General features: G+C 44.9%; 1 protein-coding gene across 1 annotated transcript; it reads left to right on the top strand.

The window, feature by feature from the left end:
• The first annotated feature begins 2,284 nt into the window (after positions 1 to 2,284).
• Positions 2,285 to 5,688, top strand: PHLDA1 (pleckstrin homology like domain family A member 1). The gene is made up of 2 exons (XM_011226758.3): positions 2,285 to 4,707; positions 5,160 to 5,688. The coding sequence occupies exon 1, from the start codon at positions 3,527 to 3,529 to the stop codon at positions 4,679 to 4,681; it is 1,155 nt and encodes a 384-aa protein (XP_011225060.2). The 5' UTR covers positions 2,285 to 3,526; the 3' UTR covers positions 4,682 to 4,707; positions 5,160 to 5,688.
• Positions 5,689 to 14,275: the final 8,587 nt, after the last annotated feature.

Here is a 14,275-nt window from a genome sequence, read left to right as displayed (position 1 = left end):
ATAGCAAGGGGGGCCTCCTGCCCATCTATATGGATATCCTAGCTTGCATGTTCAAAAAGTCTGTCCACCCCCCTTATACACCAGTGCACACACCGATGATGTAATGCATTCCTTAAACAGTTGAGCCCATTTAGGCAGGGTAATTGGAATCCTGAGTACCTAGAGTCAGTTTAGAATGAGTATGAACTCTAGATAGGCATGTCATTTTTACTCTCAAATAAAGCTCAGGGCTCTGGATAAGGGCCTCTTGGGTTTTTTGTTTTTTAAAGATTTTATTTATTTGACAGAGACAGCCGCGGCGAGAGAGGGAACACAAGCAGGGGGAGTGGGAGAGGAAGAAGCAGGCTCCCAGCAGAGGAGCCTGATGTCGGGCTCTATTCCAGGAGTCTGGGATCACGCCCTGAGCCGAAGGCAGGCACTTAACGACTGAGCCACCCAGGTGCCCCAAGGGCCTCTTGTTTTAAGGGCAATACTGCTCCAAGGTTTTTGGCCTGAGCAATTGCACAGGTGGAATTGCCATCACCTGAGAAGGGGGCTGCAAGTAGAGCAGATCGGGTGAACAGCTATGTTTGGGAGCATATAATACTTGAATTCTGTATTAGATATCCAAATAGTACTGTGGAGAAGAGTAAATTTTCAACTTATAGTAACCCGGGCCTGAACATAACAATTGGAGGCTGTTAAAACTAAAAAAACTTAATTAAAAAACAAAAAACCGAAACATAAAAAACATGGCTTTATCTCCAGATCGTTATTGAACCAGTTCAGTACAGAAATTTGTTTTAACCAATCATATATAAACTTGTGGTGGACTCCATCCTATCCAGAGTGATATTTTTCAATTTTTTTATTAGCAAAAGCTCTAGGAACCCTATTTTCCACAGCCTAAAATCCCCTTAGACTCTTCCCTTTAGTGAACTACTCTGTATGTGTTCTCTTGCCCTGCATGTTAATATTATTAAATGTGGTAGCCTTTGTTTTATTCTTTGGCAACAAGCAGTTGTATATAAGTTGGGGAGTCTCTGGCATGTCCTTGAAAATGAGAGCAGATGAGACCAACAGGTGAGTCTATAGATAAAGAGAACCAGGACTGCGCTCTGGGGCATGCTAATGCTGAAAGATGGGGGGAAGAGGAGGAACCTGTACAGGATACTGCGAGTGATTGGGGAGGTAGAAGGAAAATGAAGAGCTATGTGCCTGAAGCCCAAGTGAAGAACTGTATTCAAGAGGGGAAGCTAATCAACTGTCAGATGCTGCGGATACACAAAGTGATGTAGACAGCTGTAATACGTAATTGGAATCCGCCTTCTCAAACTGGTTTACCAAGTAGTGATTTCACTAGTTTGTTTTTGAGGCTTTGGTAACTTGTGACATTTTGTACGGTTTCATTGTATCAGCTAAAGTTGTACTTTGGGCAGAACAGTTATTTCCTGTAATTCATTTTTTTGTGTGTGAATTTCATTGTCTTTTTAAAAAATGGCTAACAGGGCCATTTTTGTGAATTGGTTGTGACTTGAAATAAGAGCAAAGTTGTCAGTGAACTACAGGATTCCTACACACCTGAGATCTCTAATATCGATACACTGTGGTCAGGGAAGGCACATTGTAGACTCACTTCAGAGCTGCTCGCAAAGTTACTTAATCATTATGAAATATCCAGCTGGAAATCGAGCGGTTAAGTATCTAGTTATAATAAAATAAATGCTTTTGAAAATCATGCTGGATTTCAGACATTTTGAAGTCATTTAGAATGTGTCTGCTGCATGCTGATTAACTGCAGAAGGCTAGATAACACTGAACATATTTTCTCTTAAGAAAATGTCTTGCGCTTCAAGATTACATCTTAGTTTTCTCCCCAGTCAAGTTTGAAATAACCTTCTCAACTACACCTGCCCTCAGCGACTCTGAGTTGCACACTATCCTTTCCACGTGAGCTGAAGAATGGCATTCTGTTAAAAAGATGAACAGCTGGTCATGTAGAAATTCTCTGGAATGCTCACTTGTCCCACGAAGGCAGGGAAAGAACGGAGATGTTAGGTGCAATGTTTGTCACTGGTATACAGAATTGCTCAATTTAAAAAACTTAATCTTACAGAAATCTTTATATGATTTTAATAATTGCCTTTCTCCATAAAGGACTTCTATTCCATTAATAATTTGAAGGCTCTGAGATCCTGCCAAGTGTGATTCAGTTGGACTCAGGACTGTGCTGGAATTGTCCCATTTGCTAAGACATTGTCTCTTATATTAAGATTCAGGACCCTTCTGTGTTTAAAAGTTCTCCTGTGTTTCCAATTACCTTAGAGTTTAGTTCAAATTTTTCAGTATGACACAAAGGATTTGACTGTTGTTCCCCAAGCTCATTGCTCATTTCTTTGCTTGTTGAATTCTGTGTTTGAGCCATAGGAAACTAGCAGGCGAGCTAAGTCCTCCCTTCTTTCGTGGGCACGAGAAGCAGTCTTTTCTTTGGCCAACTCTGGTTTATTTCTTCGTGTGTTTCTTCTTTGTAAACTCAGGGTCGTTACACAGTCGGGACTCTGTTTACTTGATGAATTTCCCCACCAACAGGTGTGGTTTTGGTTTGTGCTCTCTATTCTGCCTTGTTTCCCCGAATGTCTGTAGAATTTTTTTAAAGATGCGAGAGTAGTAGGAGGGAGCTAGGGGCGAGTACAGCATTACCTTACCCAAGTCACGGATGAATGAGATTACAAAACATCTGGCCCGTTAGGCGTTTCCAAAGAGAGACCCGCGGAGGCCAGTCGGCTGTCTGGAGGGCTAAGCTGTGCCTGAAGTGTGAGGTCTCACTGGACATTCCTGGGATCTGTGACTGCTGTTGATTTACTGTTGTGAGATGTTGCAGGCTGTGTGGATGGGTCCAGAAGGAGGCTAAAGAGCTTGTGTCCTGGGTAAAGATAAGCTAGTGCTAGAGCTCCGGGGTCGAGAAAAGGAAGGCGAGAAGTCCTCTGAAGTGGGTCACCCTTCTCTACCCCTTACAAACGGGACAGACGGTAGCGCTATTGCCTTGATTTAACAATCGCCCTCTGCTCCAAGAGCTCATGACTGGAAGCAAACATGAGTGTAAAGGCACCGTGTCCTCTAGGCCTTTGTGCTTTGAGATGTTTACATAGGGTCCGGGAGAGGCCATAGGGTCTCGGAGCTCATCGCGAATCCCCGGGGCTGCTTCCCGAGGGCACGGAGACAGCTTGGCATTCCAGGCACTGCATGGTAGCCGTACCCACCCTCGCAGCCCCGTCCTCATTTTCTGAGGCTGTTAAGCGGAGAGTCCCGCGGGCCGGGGATAGGCGGCACGGTAGGATGGCCTCTCGGCGCCCTCTGGGCGTCGGCATTTGTCGCCGGGCAGCTGGGGCGCCCTCGGCTGTCGCCGCGGGCGGAGGAGAGGAGTTTCCGGGGCTCAGGTCCCTGCAGCCACCGCCGAGAAGGAGCGCGGAAGCGAGTGGGCGGCGAGAGGCGGAGCAAGAGATGTGGGGGGCGTGGACGCGGCCAGCTTTGGAAAGGCCCCAAGTTAATGAGGCGTGCGCCGGCTGCGGAGCGCCTTTCCGAGCTGGGCTTTCCCCCGCGGTGCGGGCGCCAGGAGCCGCCTTTTCCGCTGGGTGTCACTTGGGGGTGGGGGGGATGGCCCATTCAAAAGCGCCGCGAGGGGGCCCGGCCAGTGCCCTTCAGTGAGCGCTCGCAAGAGTACGGCAGAGGCCCGGAGGCTCGCGGCTCCGGGATCTTGTGGCGCATCAGGACGCGGCTGCCCGCTTGCCCGGACCCCGAGCCGCCGCTCTGCTTCCTGCGTGTTAGCCTCCTCTGCGCGCTCCGGGCGAGCGGCCGCGGGAGCCGCTGGGGCGAGGACGGCGCGCGGCTGCTGCTGCTGCCCCCGGCCCGGGCGGCTGGAAGTGGAGAGGCCGAACCGAGCGGCGCCCCTCCTTATGCCGGGAGGATGTTGGAGAGCAGTGGCTGCAAAGCGCTGAAGGAGGGTGTGTTGGAGAAGCGCAGCGACGGGTTGCTGCAGCTCTGGAAGAAAAAGTGCTGCATCCTTACTGAGGAGGGGCTGCTGCTTATCCCGCCCAAGCAGCTGCAACAGCAGCAGCAGCAACAGCCTGGGCAGGGGCCGGCCGAACCGTCCCAACCGGGAGGGCCAGCCGTGGCCAGCCTCGAGCCGCCGGTCAAGCTCAAGGAATTGCACTTTTCCAACATGAAGACTGTGGACTGCGTGGAGCGCAAGGGCAAGTATATGTACTTCACTGTGGTGATGGCCGAGGGCAAGGAGATCGACTTTCGGTGCCCGCAGGACCAGGGCTGGAACGCCGAGATCACGCTGCAGATGGTGCAGTACAAGAATCGTCAGGCTATCCTGGCGGTCAAGTCCACGCGGCAGAAGCAGCAGCACCTGGTCCAGCAGCAGCCCCCGCAGCCGCAGCTTCAACCCCAAGCCCAGCCTCAACCCCAGTCTCAGCCTCAGCTTCAGCCCCAGTCACAGTCTCAGCCGCAGCCCCAGCCCAAGCCCCAGCCTCAGCCCCAGCCCCAGCCCCAGCCTCAGCCTCAGCCTCAGCAGCTCTACCCGTATCCACATCCGCACCAGCACCCGCACCCGCACCAACTACCGCACTCGCACCAACAGCCGCTCTCGCAGCCGCACGGCCACCGGCTTCTCCGCAGCACCTCCAACTCTGCCTGAAGGGGGCAGCACCCGGGCCAGACAAGGTAAGGTCCCGGGAACTCAGGCTACCGAGGGCCTTTCCGAGGAGTAGGTCTCGGGAGGCTGTTGGGAGGAGTAGGAAGCCTAATTTACGGGTGTGATTCTTGGAGGGAAAATGAGAAGGTATTACAAGTTTCTGGAGGTGTAGAAAGAAGGGAAGCAAGCTGGAGCAAGGAGAGGCCGGGCAGACGGGGGAGGTTGGGGGAACTCGGGTTAGGCTGGGAGGCCTCGCGGACCGCTTCCCTCCCACTCTGGCCCGCGCGGGTCCGGTGGTGCGCTTCCCAGCAACGCTGCTGGCTCTGTCGGTGTCATCAGCGCCGCTCGACTGTGTCTGGATACTCGAGGGAGCGACCCCGGTGTCTTTCTGAGCACGCTTTGTCCGCCGGACTGGCCCGAACAGAGCTGGGTTTTGGAGGCTTCTGAGCCAATGACTTAATTGTCTGTCATTTCTTTCCAGGTTTTGAGGACTAGAAGAAGTGGGACGAGCACCTTTCTATTGTCTTCACTTGAATCGAAAACAAAAGTCTCCCCGCCCCGCACCGGATCAAGTAGTATGGACATCACCCTACTGATAACTTGAGATTCCTCTTAGTTTTCTGCATACTCTTCATCACAGTGCAGGAAACGGTTTCAGTCCAGAAGGCTTTATTTATGAACCTTTGAAAGGATCTTCCAGTATGGTGGACCTTCTAGGAGCAATGATGTACTGTAATTTTATTTTAATGTATTTTGATTTATGATTATTTATTAGTTTTTTTTAATGCTTATTTTAAGACATTTCCGAATGTAGGCCATTTTCCAAAAAACTTTATTTTCAAAAACCTATTCCCTAGTAAATTCTAATCTTGGAAAAGAAGAAAAAAAAAAGTAGAAGGGCGGTGGAGGGGAAAGCATTAAGAATTCATTATTCCTAGGGCATTTTCAGAAGGTCTGACACTTTCATTGTTATGCCAGGTGGTTGAAATTAAACTCTGTGATATTACTTATTTTTTTTGAGATTTTTTTCCTTAGACATATATCTTCTGTAGAATAGAAGTTTAAAAAAAGCTAAATGTTCAGAGTTGTATAACTCTGAAAATCTAATTGCTTTTCTAAAAGGAAATTTATAGTAATGATATCTAATTCCAAATATTTAATAATAACCCAACTGATGGCAGGATGAGCATATCATGAATATATGGTAGGGCTGGTGTAATGTAGGAAAAATCTTGCTTATACCATCTGTTTGAAGGGACTAATAAGGAGATTTCTATGATTTCCGAGTATGAATGCATTAGGCATTTCAAAAAACGCAGTGGGGGGAAAAGAGAACCATTCAACTTGTTTGAGAGAACATTTGTGCTCTTATCCACACTAGAGATTACCCTTCTCCAAGAGCTTTGCACACTCTACTTGAACCACATTTTCTGACCCTTTACTGTATTCTAGAAATATACTCTAGAATCTCATAGTTTAAAATACAGTTTGTAAATATTTCGAAGGACTAGGAGTCATAGCTTTTTTTGTATTCATATGAAAATAATGTTGATCAGAGAAACTGTTTTGCTTTTTATTGCTCTGTGAGAAATTTGAGGGTTCTATGTTTTGTAGTTAGGTTAGCTAAACTCAGAAATTGAAAAAGGAAGGACTGGATAAACACTGGATTTTCAGTAAGAAAACAACCCAGTCTTGTTTTAGCAGCTACTTGTTCAGGCCTCTGAGGGGCGGGGTGGAGGGGGAGGATGTGCTTTTAAAGGTGGAACAAACCCTCTTCTGTGTCAAATCAAAAGGATGGTCAAAGTCCACAAGGGCAGATGCTACTTAAGCTTAAAAAGAACCATAGTTGATACCAAATCCTCTTGGGGCTGAAAATCACTTCCTATCTGCATGGCTTTATTGATGATCTCTGTTTCCCATTATCTTTTTCACAAAGTCCTGATCAGTATTTTTCCAGCATACAAATTGGAATGGTCGGTATTAGGCTATTGCTAAATTAGGTAGTCAAGTAAATGGAATTTCATATGAGAGATGTCTTTATTCTCCTTCTACCTAGAAAGGAGTTTAGATCAAATTACTTTTTAGTGCAATATTTAAATGATGAAATTTTGAGATCACAACTCTAATCTGAAAAGTTGGGGGGAAAACTAAAACTCAGGCAAATGGCAAGCAAAACTTAAGGGACTCCCACTTCCAGTGGCTAAGTCACAGTTTTGAAAATATGCTGCAAAGGTTAGAAACATACACACACACACACACACACACACACACACACACACGGATGTATACATGATGGACAGTTCCGACAGCAAATCTGAAGAGTTCTTAAGTCGAGTGTGGTTTGGCTTCTCTGGAACCATTGCTGTGCTTTTTAGATAATGTCTTCTTGTATTATTGTTTTAATATATGCAGATCATATAACCCCTGATTAAACCATAGTTTTTTCTTTCAAGTTTTTGTGCTATTAAAAAAAGTAAAATCCATACCAAATATTTTTAAAATTAACATTTTGTGGGCTTTTAAAAGGCATTTGTACGTTGTAAGCTGATATATAGGCTAGGTAGTGTTGTTGAAAAAAATATGCCCAGGCCTCCTGGCTGCTGGAATTTTTTTTCTGCCCTCCCCACCCCCCCCCCCCNNCCCCCCCCCCCCCCCCCCCCCCCGCCACAATGGCTGTGGTTGTTGCTGGGGCCACCAGAATCATAGTTCCTTATTTTGTCTTTCCACAGCCTTTATTCCTTGGTCTGTTATGATATTTACATTGAGTTGACCCTTTTAGGGGCTCTCTAATCTGAACCCTTCTTAGTATTTACCTGTGAAATCTCAGAAATTGGAAAGGAGAGGAATAAGGTGTTATTTTGTTGTTTGACCCTTTGAAATGATTATGGCTGAGTCATTTTTTCAGAACAAACAAAACATGCTTGCCAAAACTCAACAAAACAAAATATAAGTGCAAATCACTTAATGTGTCAGTGGCTGAATTCTACCATATTCTATAAGAAAATGATACAAACCACCTAAGGTATTTTGAGGCCTGACAAATCATCTTCATGGAAAAAGGTAAAAATGATAATTTCAATCCAAGAAAAGGAAAAAGGAAAGGGCAGGTCCAATAGAAAACGCACCCCCTAAATAAACACAATGTAAAGAGTTGGAAAAGGAATGGACAAGGACATGAAAAGAAATGTCCCCATCTGGAAACTGAACTTTTGTCCTTGAACTTGTGTTGACACCAAGCCTCGGACACAGTGAGCTCAATCACTGTTCGTTGGGACAAATGAGTGAAGGAAAAAAAATATGTAACTCCCAGTATCCAGGAGGTGGTTTCTCTTGCATCAAACAGTGCTTCCTTCCCTTGCTTTCATGTTGTTCCTGAGGACAAGTACCACTGGGCAAGCTAAGCCTCAAGATGAAGCTCCTTAGACAGACTTTCTTTGCAGAAATGCACATAGATCTGTGTGTGCCCTACAGGGAGTGCTGAGGTCAGAGAGTAAATGGCTATAAAGGGCCCTTTCAAAGTGAGCATTTCCGTCATAGAGGAAGCTGGGATTCTCTCATCATGTAGAAATCAACCCGACTTTATAATTTCACTTCACGTGTTTTTTTCGACGGAGGTTAAAAACAAAAACGAAAAGCAACTCATTGCTTCAGGGAGCTCCCTTCCCGTGTAAACACCATGAGGAAGTCTGGCTTAAGCTGAAAGGCCTGCTTTAACTCTTTCCTGCTCTCATACACCAACGCTCTGCTTCTCTTAAAGGCCCCTCACTTTAAATCTGACACTACATGAGTTTGTTGCCAGTGTGTGAGTTCAAGCACATTGCTTGTTTTCTGTCCACAGGGAAAGGGACTGATTTCGCTGTCCCAGCTGGTTTTCGCTGGGCTCCAGTGTTTGCAGTGTCCTGTGCAGTGGCTGGCTGAGAAGAGGATTTGAGACTTGAGTGAGACCGGAACAACCCCATGGAGCTCAGGGCTTTGTAGGTGAAAATGAGCCCTGGAGCATTTCTTCTTCTCTTTTGTAAATGTCAAGCTAATTTGCTTTGCTTTACCAATAAACTGCCCTCAGCCGCAGCCTGAAATTTAAACTTGGGAATTATAGAGCTCGATATTGAGTATGTCAGCCATTCTTTCAAGAGAAATACATATATTGACCTAAAGCAATCTAAGATGTATTAATTGTGGAATTCTTTTGAAGGGGTTGTAAAGATCTGTTTTCTAAATTCTTGACACAATTCGAACGGTGACTTTTTGATCTGCAGTGTTGAACAGCCAATCTGAATTTAGGAAGATTGGATGGCAAAAGGGTCTATGACTTTGTTGGCAGGACATTTGCCAAATGGAGGATAGAATCCAACAGGGTTTTCCTGGGAGGGTACGACTGTCCAGTGAAGGCAGCAGAAAGACTCCGGAAGCATCTGCATAAAAGCATAAAAGCTGGTGCGACCTACCAAAACCTGCTCTAAAGTGACCTGTCAGTGATCAGTTAGGCCTTGGGGAAGGTTGATAATAGGTGGTCCTTCTGGATCACTGTATTTATTTTGAGAAGAAATATAAAACTATTGTCCGTTACATTCCACCATCATCAGTCTTCTGCTTAAAGTTTTAGAATAAGCAAATCTCGGCTTCTAAAAACCAAGCATCACCAGGTACCAAATGCTTTGGAAAATGTCACATTTGTGAATTTAATAGTGTGGTCGTAATTTGTGTAAATATGTCTCAAATGATTTTGGAGAGATGTGATTTATTTTTCATATTTTCAAAATGCATTCCATTTCAAATAAAGTATCCATTGTGATGACCGACCTGTGCCCCTTTTGGAGGCCTTGTTCACGTGGCATGTACCATATGTGTTCCAGTGGGAGACAGGTTCTAAGGTCTTGGCTGTCATAAAGGCCATGGCCATTCTGGGAAGAGAAGGACCATTTTTGAGGTTGGGAATTTTTTTAAAAGGCTTATTTATTTATTTATTTGGGGGGAGGACTTGCGGGGGTGGGGCAGAGGGAGAGACAGAATCTCAAGCAGAAACCGAGCTGAACATGGAACCCCATGTGGGGCTCGATCTCACAGCCCTAAGATCACAACCTGAGCTGAAATCAAGAGTTGGGTGCTTAACCGACTGAGCCACCCACGTGCCCCTACCTGGGAATTTTTTATTTTTTTAAAAAGATTTTATTTACTTATTTGACAGAGAGAGACAGTGAGAGAGGGAACACAAGCAAGGGGAGTGTGAGAGGGAGAAGCAGGCTTCCTGCTGAGCAGGTAGCTGGATGTGGGGCTTGATCCCAGGCCCTGGGATCATGACCTGAGCCAAAGGCAGATGCTTAATGGCTGAGCCACCCAGGCACCCCCCTACCTGGGAATTTTTAATAAGAATGTAGAAATTCACTAAGATTTTTTGGTGAAATAATTAGCTTTCAGAATGCTAATGAATTTGAGTTGAATTTTCCATAACACCCCAGAGAATGAGAAATGGTCCCTAGTGATTAGCTTGAAGGCAGTTCCCTCTGAGTTCCTGACAGATTTGAGTCCTTGGTCTCTTGAGACCCTGAAGCCTTGATTCTAAGAGAATCATTCTTCAAACAGGTTATCTATAAAGCTTCCTGTTTTGTGTTGAGAGCAGAAGAGAAACTTGATTCTTCAAAGGAAAATAATATAACTTTACTCTTACACTCTCCACTGGCATCTAAAATACATTACATCTCAAAAGACTTTCAAACGGGGAATTTGAAGGCAATTTTTTTTATACTTTAGCATAGTCTTACAGTGATAGCTCTATTACTCTGTCATCTTTTTGTTTTTTAAAGAAGAAATGAAAAATGAGAAGACAAGTTACTGCCACTACAAGGGGATGTCAGGGGTACCGTGTGAACAGGTGGTAAAGCCGGGTTGGAAGGGCCTCAGAGTCCTAGTACATGGGTTCAAGTCTGTGTTCTGTCACTTACCAGATATGTACATCTTGCATGTCTTAGCCTTTTGGAAACTCAATTTCCTTCTCTGTTAAATGGTTAATAAACATTTCTACCTTAGGGTTATTGAGAAGATTTAGTAAGTGAGCACACATTGAAGTGCTTAGAAGCTACCTGCATACAGCAGATAAACTGGCTCAAGAATCATTACAGGGGCGCCTGGTTGGCGCAGTCCTTAAGCATCTGCCTTTGGCTCAGGGCGTGATCCCGGTGTTCTGGGATCGAGCCCTGCATCAGGCTCCTCTGCTGGGAGCCTGCTTCTTCCTCTCCCACGCCCCCTGCTTGTATTCCCTCTCCCACTGGCTGTCTCTGTCAAATAAATAAATAAAATCTTAAAAAAAAAAAAAAGAATCGTTACAGCTGTATGAATGTATAATAGATGGCGTTTTAAAGATATGAATTGTATTTTCCGAGATCTCAGCACTTCTTTTAAAGGGTAAGGCCAGTTTGATGGCAACATCCTTGTATTGAACTTTGAAAAAGAGAAACAATCATCATTCATAGTGCTCCTATTTTCATTTGCTTATTACTTTCCAATCTTGGTCCACATGCTTATGTATTTTAAGTGAGTTACCATTAAACAATAAAAAGACTCTTCTATGTATCCGTAGAGGCAATCACCCAGATTGCCACTTCAGGACAGGGAGGAGATTTGGATCCCCATGTATGGGAGTGTTGGTGGCTCTTGTCCTCTCAGAGAGTCCTTTCCCTGAAATTGTCCTCAGCTTTGTCTGAGGGAGAGCCACCTTGCTCTAGGATGCACCCCTCCTTGGGGATAGCCCACAGCCAGTAACTGGTCTGTGGAGAGTGGATAAAGACCAGGCCCTGTTGTGTCAATCACGACAGGTGTAAGGGACATCCCAGCTCCCAGAGCTCCTCAGAGAACTATCTCAACAGCAATTTGCACTGCAGTTCGGCTTCCCCTCTGACCAACCTTGTTTCCCTTGTTCCCTCACAGGGAAGGTTCCCGGGAACCCTGACCCTCCTCCCCACTTCCCACCCAAACCTCCTGCAACCAAATCAGAGTCTCAGACCTCTTTCTCAAGGAACCCTGTCTGTGACTATGTCTGTGTATGAATACCTATCTAGAGAGAATGTATGAATATACATACTTATACATCTGTATGTACACACATATAGTATTTATAAATATTGGTTTCTACCACCATGTTCTGTAGGAAGGCTGGCGGTATCGGACACAGTATATAGTATAATGGTTAAGCCTATGCTTTAGAATAGAAGCTCTCAACCTGGCACAGTTTTTTTCCCCAGAAGATATTTGACAATGTTTGGAGACACTTCCGGTTTTCACAGGGGGTGGGAGAGGTCAGGGATCAATATCCTACTATGCTCAGGACAGACAGACCTTCACAACAAAGCATTATTTAGTCCAAATGGCAATAGTGCCAAAGTTGAGAAAACATGCTTTAGAGCCAGATAATCTTGTTCTTGTTAGCCGAGTTTCCTTGGGCAAGTGGTGTATTTTAACTTCAGTTTTCATGTGTAAAGTGCAGACAATGCTAGCACCTGTCTCATGGAATTGTGAACCCAAAACTAGGTAGCTTCATAAAGGCCTGGCACTGTTCCTGTCACAAAGCATGCATTCAATATATGATAGCTATCATCCTAACTATTACTATTTAAAGTCATATGGCAACATCATATCCCATTGTTTTGATATATTCTTTCATTGATTCTCCTATTATTATCCAGTGAGTTTCTGTTTTTATGCTATTGTCAATACTGCCTCAGTAAGTATCTTCACGTATGCCTCATATTGAAAAGAGCTGGGACTTGGATTCTAGTTCTGACTCTGCTTAATTTTGTGACATTAGGCAGCTCATTTAATCTCTCTGAGCCTTAGTCTCATTTGTAAGTGGGAATACTAGCCCGGCTCTCGAGGAGATATTATGGACACCCCATGAAATGGTGGTGAAATCTCCATGAGTTCAAGTCCCAGAGCTACCACTTAACTACTTTACTTACAGCAAAACACCATGCAAATGAAAACATTGTTACTATCTGGATACTATTTTAAGAGGGATTAGATATTATATCTATATGTCTATTATACCTGTAGATATCATATGTGTATATAAGACACATATGTGTATTCCAATCCAAATAATCCGGATTTAAGAAATAGTAGGTTTTTGCAACTAAAAAAATAGCATCAAGTAATTCTGGTCTTTTTCTTAATAGAATTTAAGCCAAATTTATATTTATATTAAAGAGGAAAGAATCACGTGAGTATAACATTACAACTGTCCGGAATTACTGACAGAGGAAAACTCGAGTAATGAACTCACTGGCCATATGAATATATTGAACAAGGTGTTCTTACTTGCTTTGCTTCTTTTTCAAAGACCTTGTTGGAAACTCTCACCACACAGAAAGGCAAGTAAGTATCACGGTGTGAGTTCTAGAGCTCAGGTCTTGCCCGCCTACAGAGTGAATCTGGTTATCAAAGATGGCACAGGTGGGGACCAGAGGACTTTGGAGATTGAGACGATGTGGGTGCATTGCGGATGTGGGCAGGTCTCCGTGGTCTGAGGGTTGTTTGGCATCTGACTGTAATTTGAAGAGATTGTTAGCACCTGAGGATGGAGACGTCCACTTTGTTACCTGATGGTCGCCATGAACTGCCCTGAGGTGGGGTCGATGTGAGCGTGGCTTGTTCCCTGCCAGGGCATTCACCTGAAGCATTTGCGGTTTAGGTAGACTCCGGAAATGCAGACTGGAAAAAAGAGTCCGTGCGGTTATGTTGCATTCTCTCAAACCCTGCCAGAGTCGCTTCTAATGGAGCGAGCAAACACGCACCGCCGTCCTGTAAGACCAGACATCCTGATGAATGAGTATTCGACTGTTGGACAGAAAGAAACAGGAAATGACTCTTGAAGAGTCTCAACGTTTTAATTATGTCATTGTCCTCCGCTGGCTCTCTCCCGACGCCGATCGTTCACACAGGTCAGTTATTTTGCAATTATTCTGAACTCTGCTGGAGCAAATTCTACCAAGTACTGGAGCTAACCCCGTCAGGGCTGACTCATCACCTCAAAAGCGCAGGGCGGCCTTGTGACTAATCATGGTCAAAGAAGCCAAACTTGTAATAATTTTAGGCATATTCGCTTTCTGGTTTTTTGCTGTCGAAGTAATAACCATTTCTACAAAACTTGGCTGCAGTTTGTAAACATGCACTTTAATAATCCTTCTAAGTAACTCCCAATACGTATACGTGTGTGTTCACTTCTCTTGCTAGTAACTTTCATGGCTAATGAAGACGGGTCGGTCAGTTTTTTGTTGCAGAACGTGACCTCCGAAGGGTTTGAAAAGGCATTGGGTAGAGCTGGCTGCCTCAGAGCCTTGAGCATCCTGCTTGGAGGGTTACCCCACCCTGCCTAAACTCCTATTACAAAGCAGCGGTCTGTGGTGGTGCCAGGGCCCTCTGCAATTTCCTGTTGTCATGTTTCAACACCACCACTGGAGGGAATGGCTACATCTCAGTGGGAGAATAATTCAGTAACTTTATCCTTAGTCTCTGACAACAAAGGAGACTCTTAATGTAGATGTCAGAATATGAGTTGTGTTTGCAGGTGTGAAAGTGAATCTGATCCTTCCACAGTGCACAGGCTCA

Source organism: Ailuropoda melanoleuca, chromosome 15 (genome assembly GCF_002007445.2).
Source record: "Ailuropoda melanoleuca isolate Jingjing chromosome 15, ASM200744v2, whole genome shotgun sequence".
NCBI lineage: Eukaryota > Metazoa > Chordata > Mammalia > Carnivora > Ursidae > Ailuropoda > Ailuropoda melanoleuca.
This window is presented reverse-complemented; position numbering and strand designations above follow the sequence as displayed.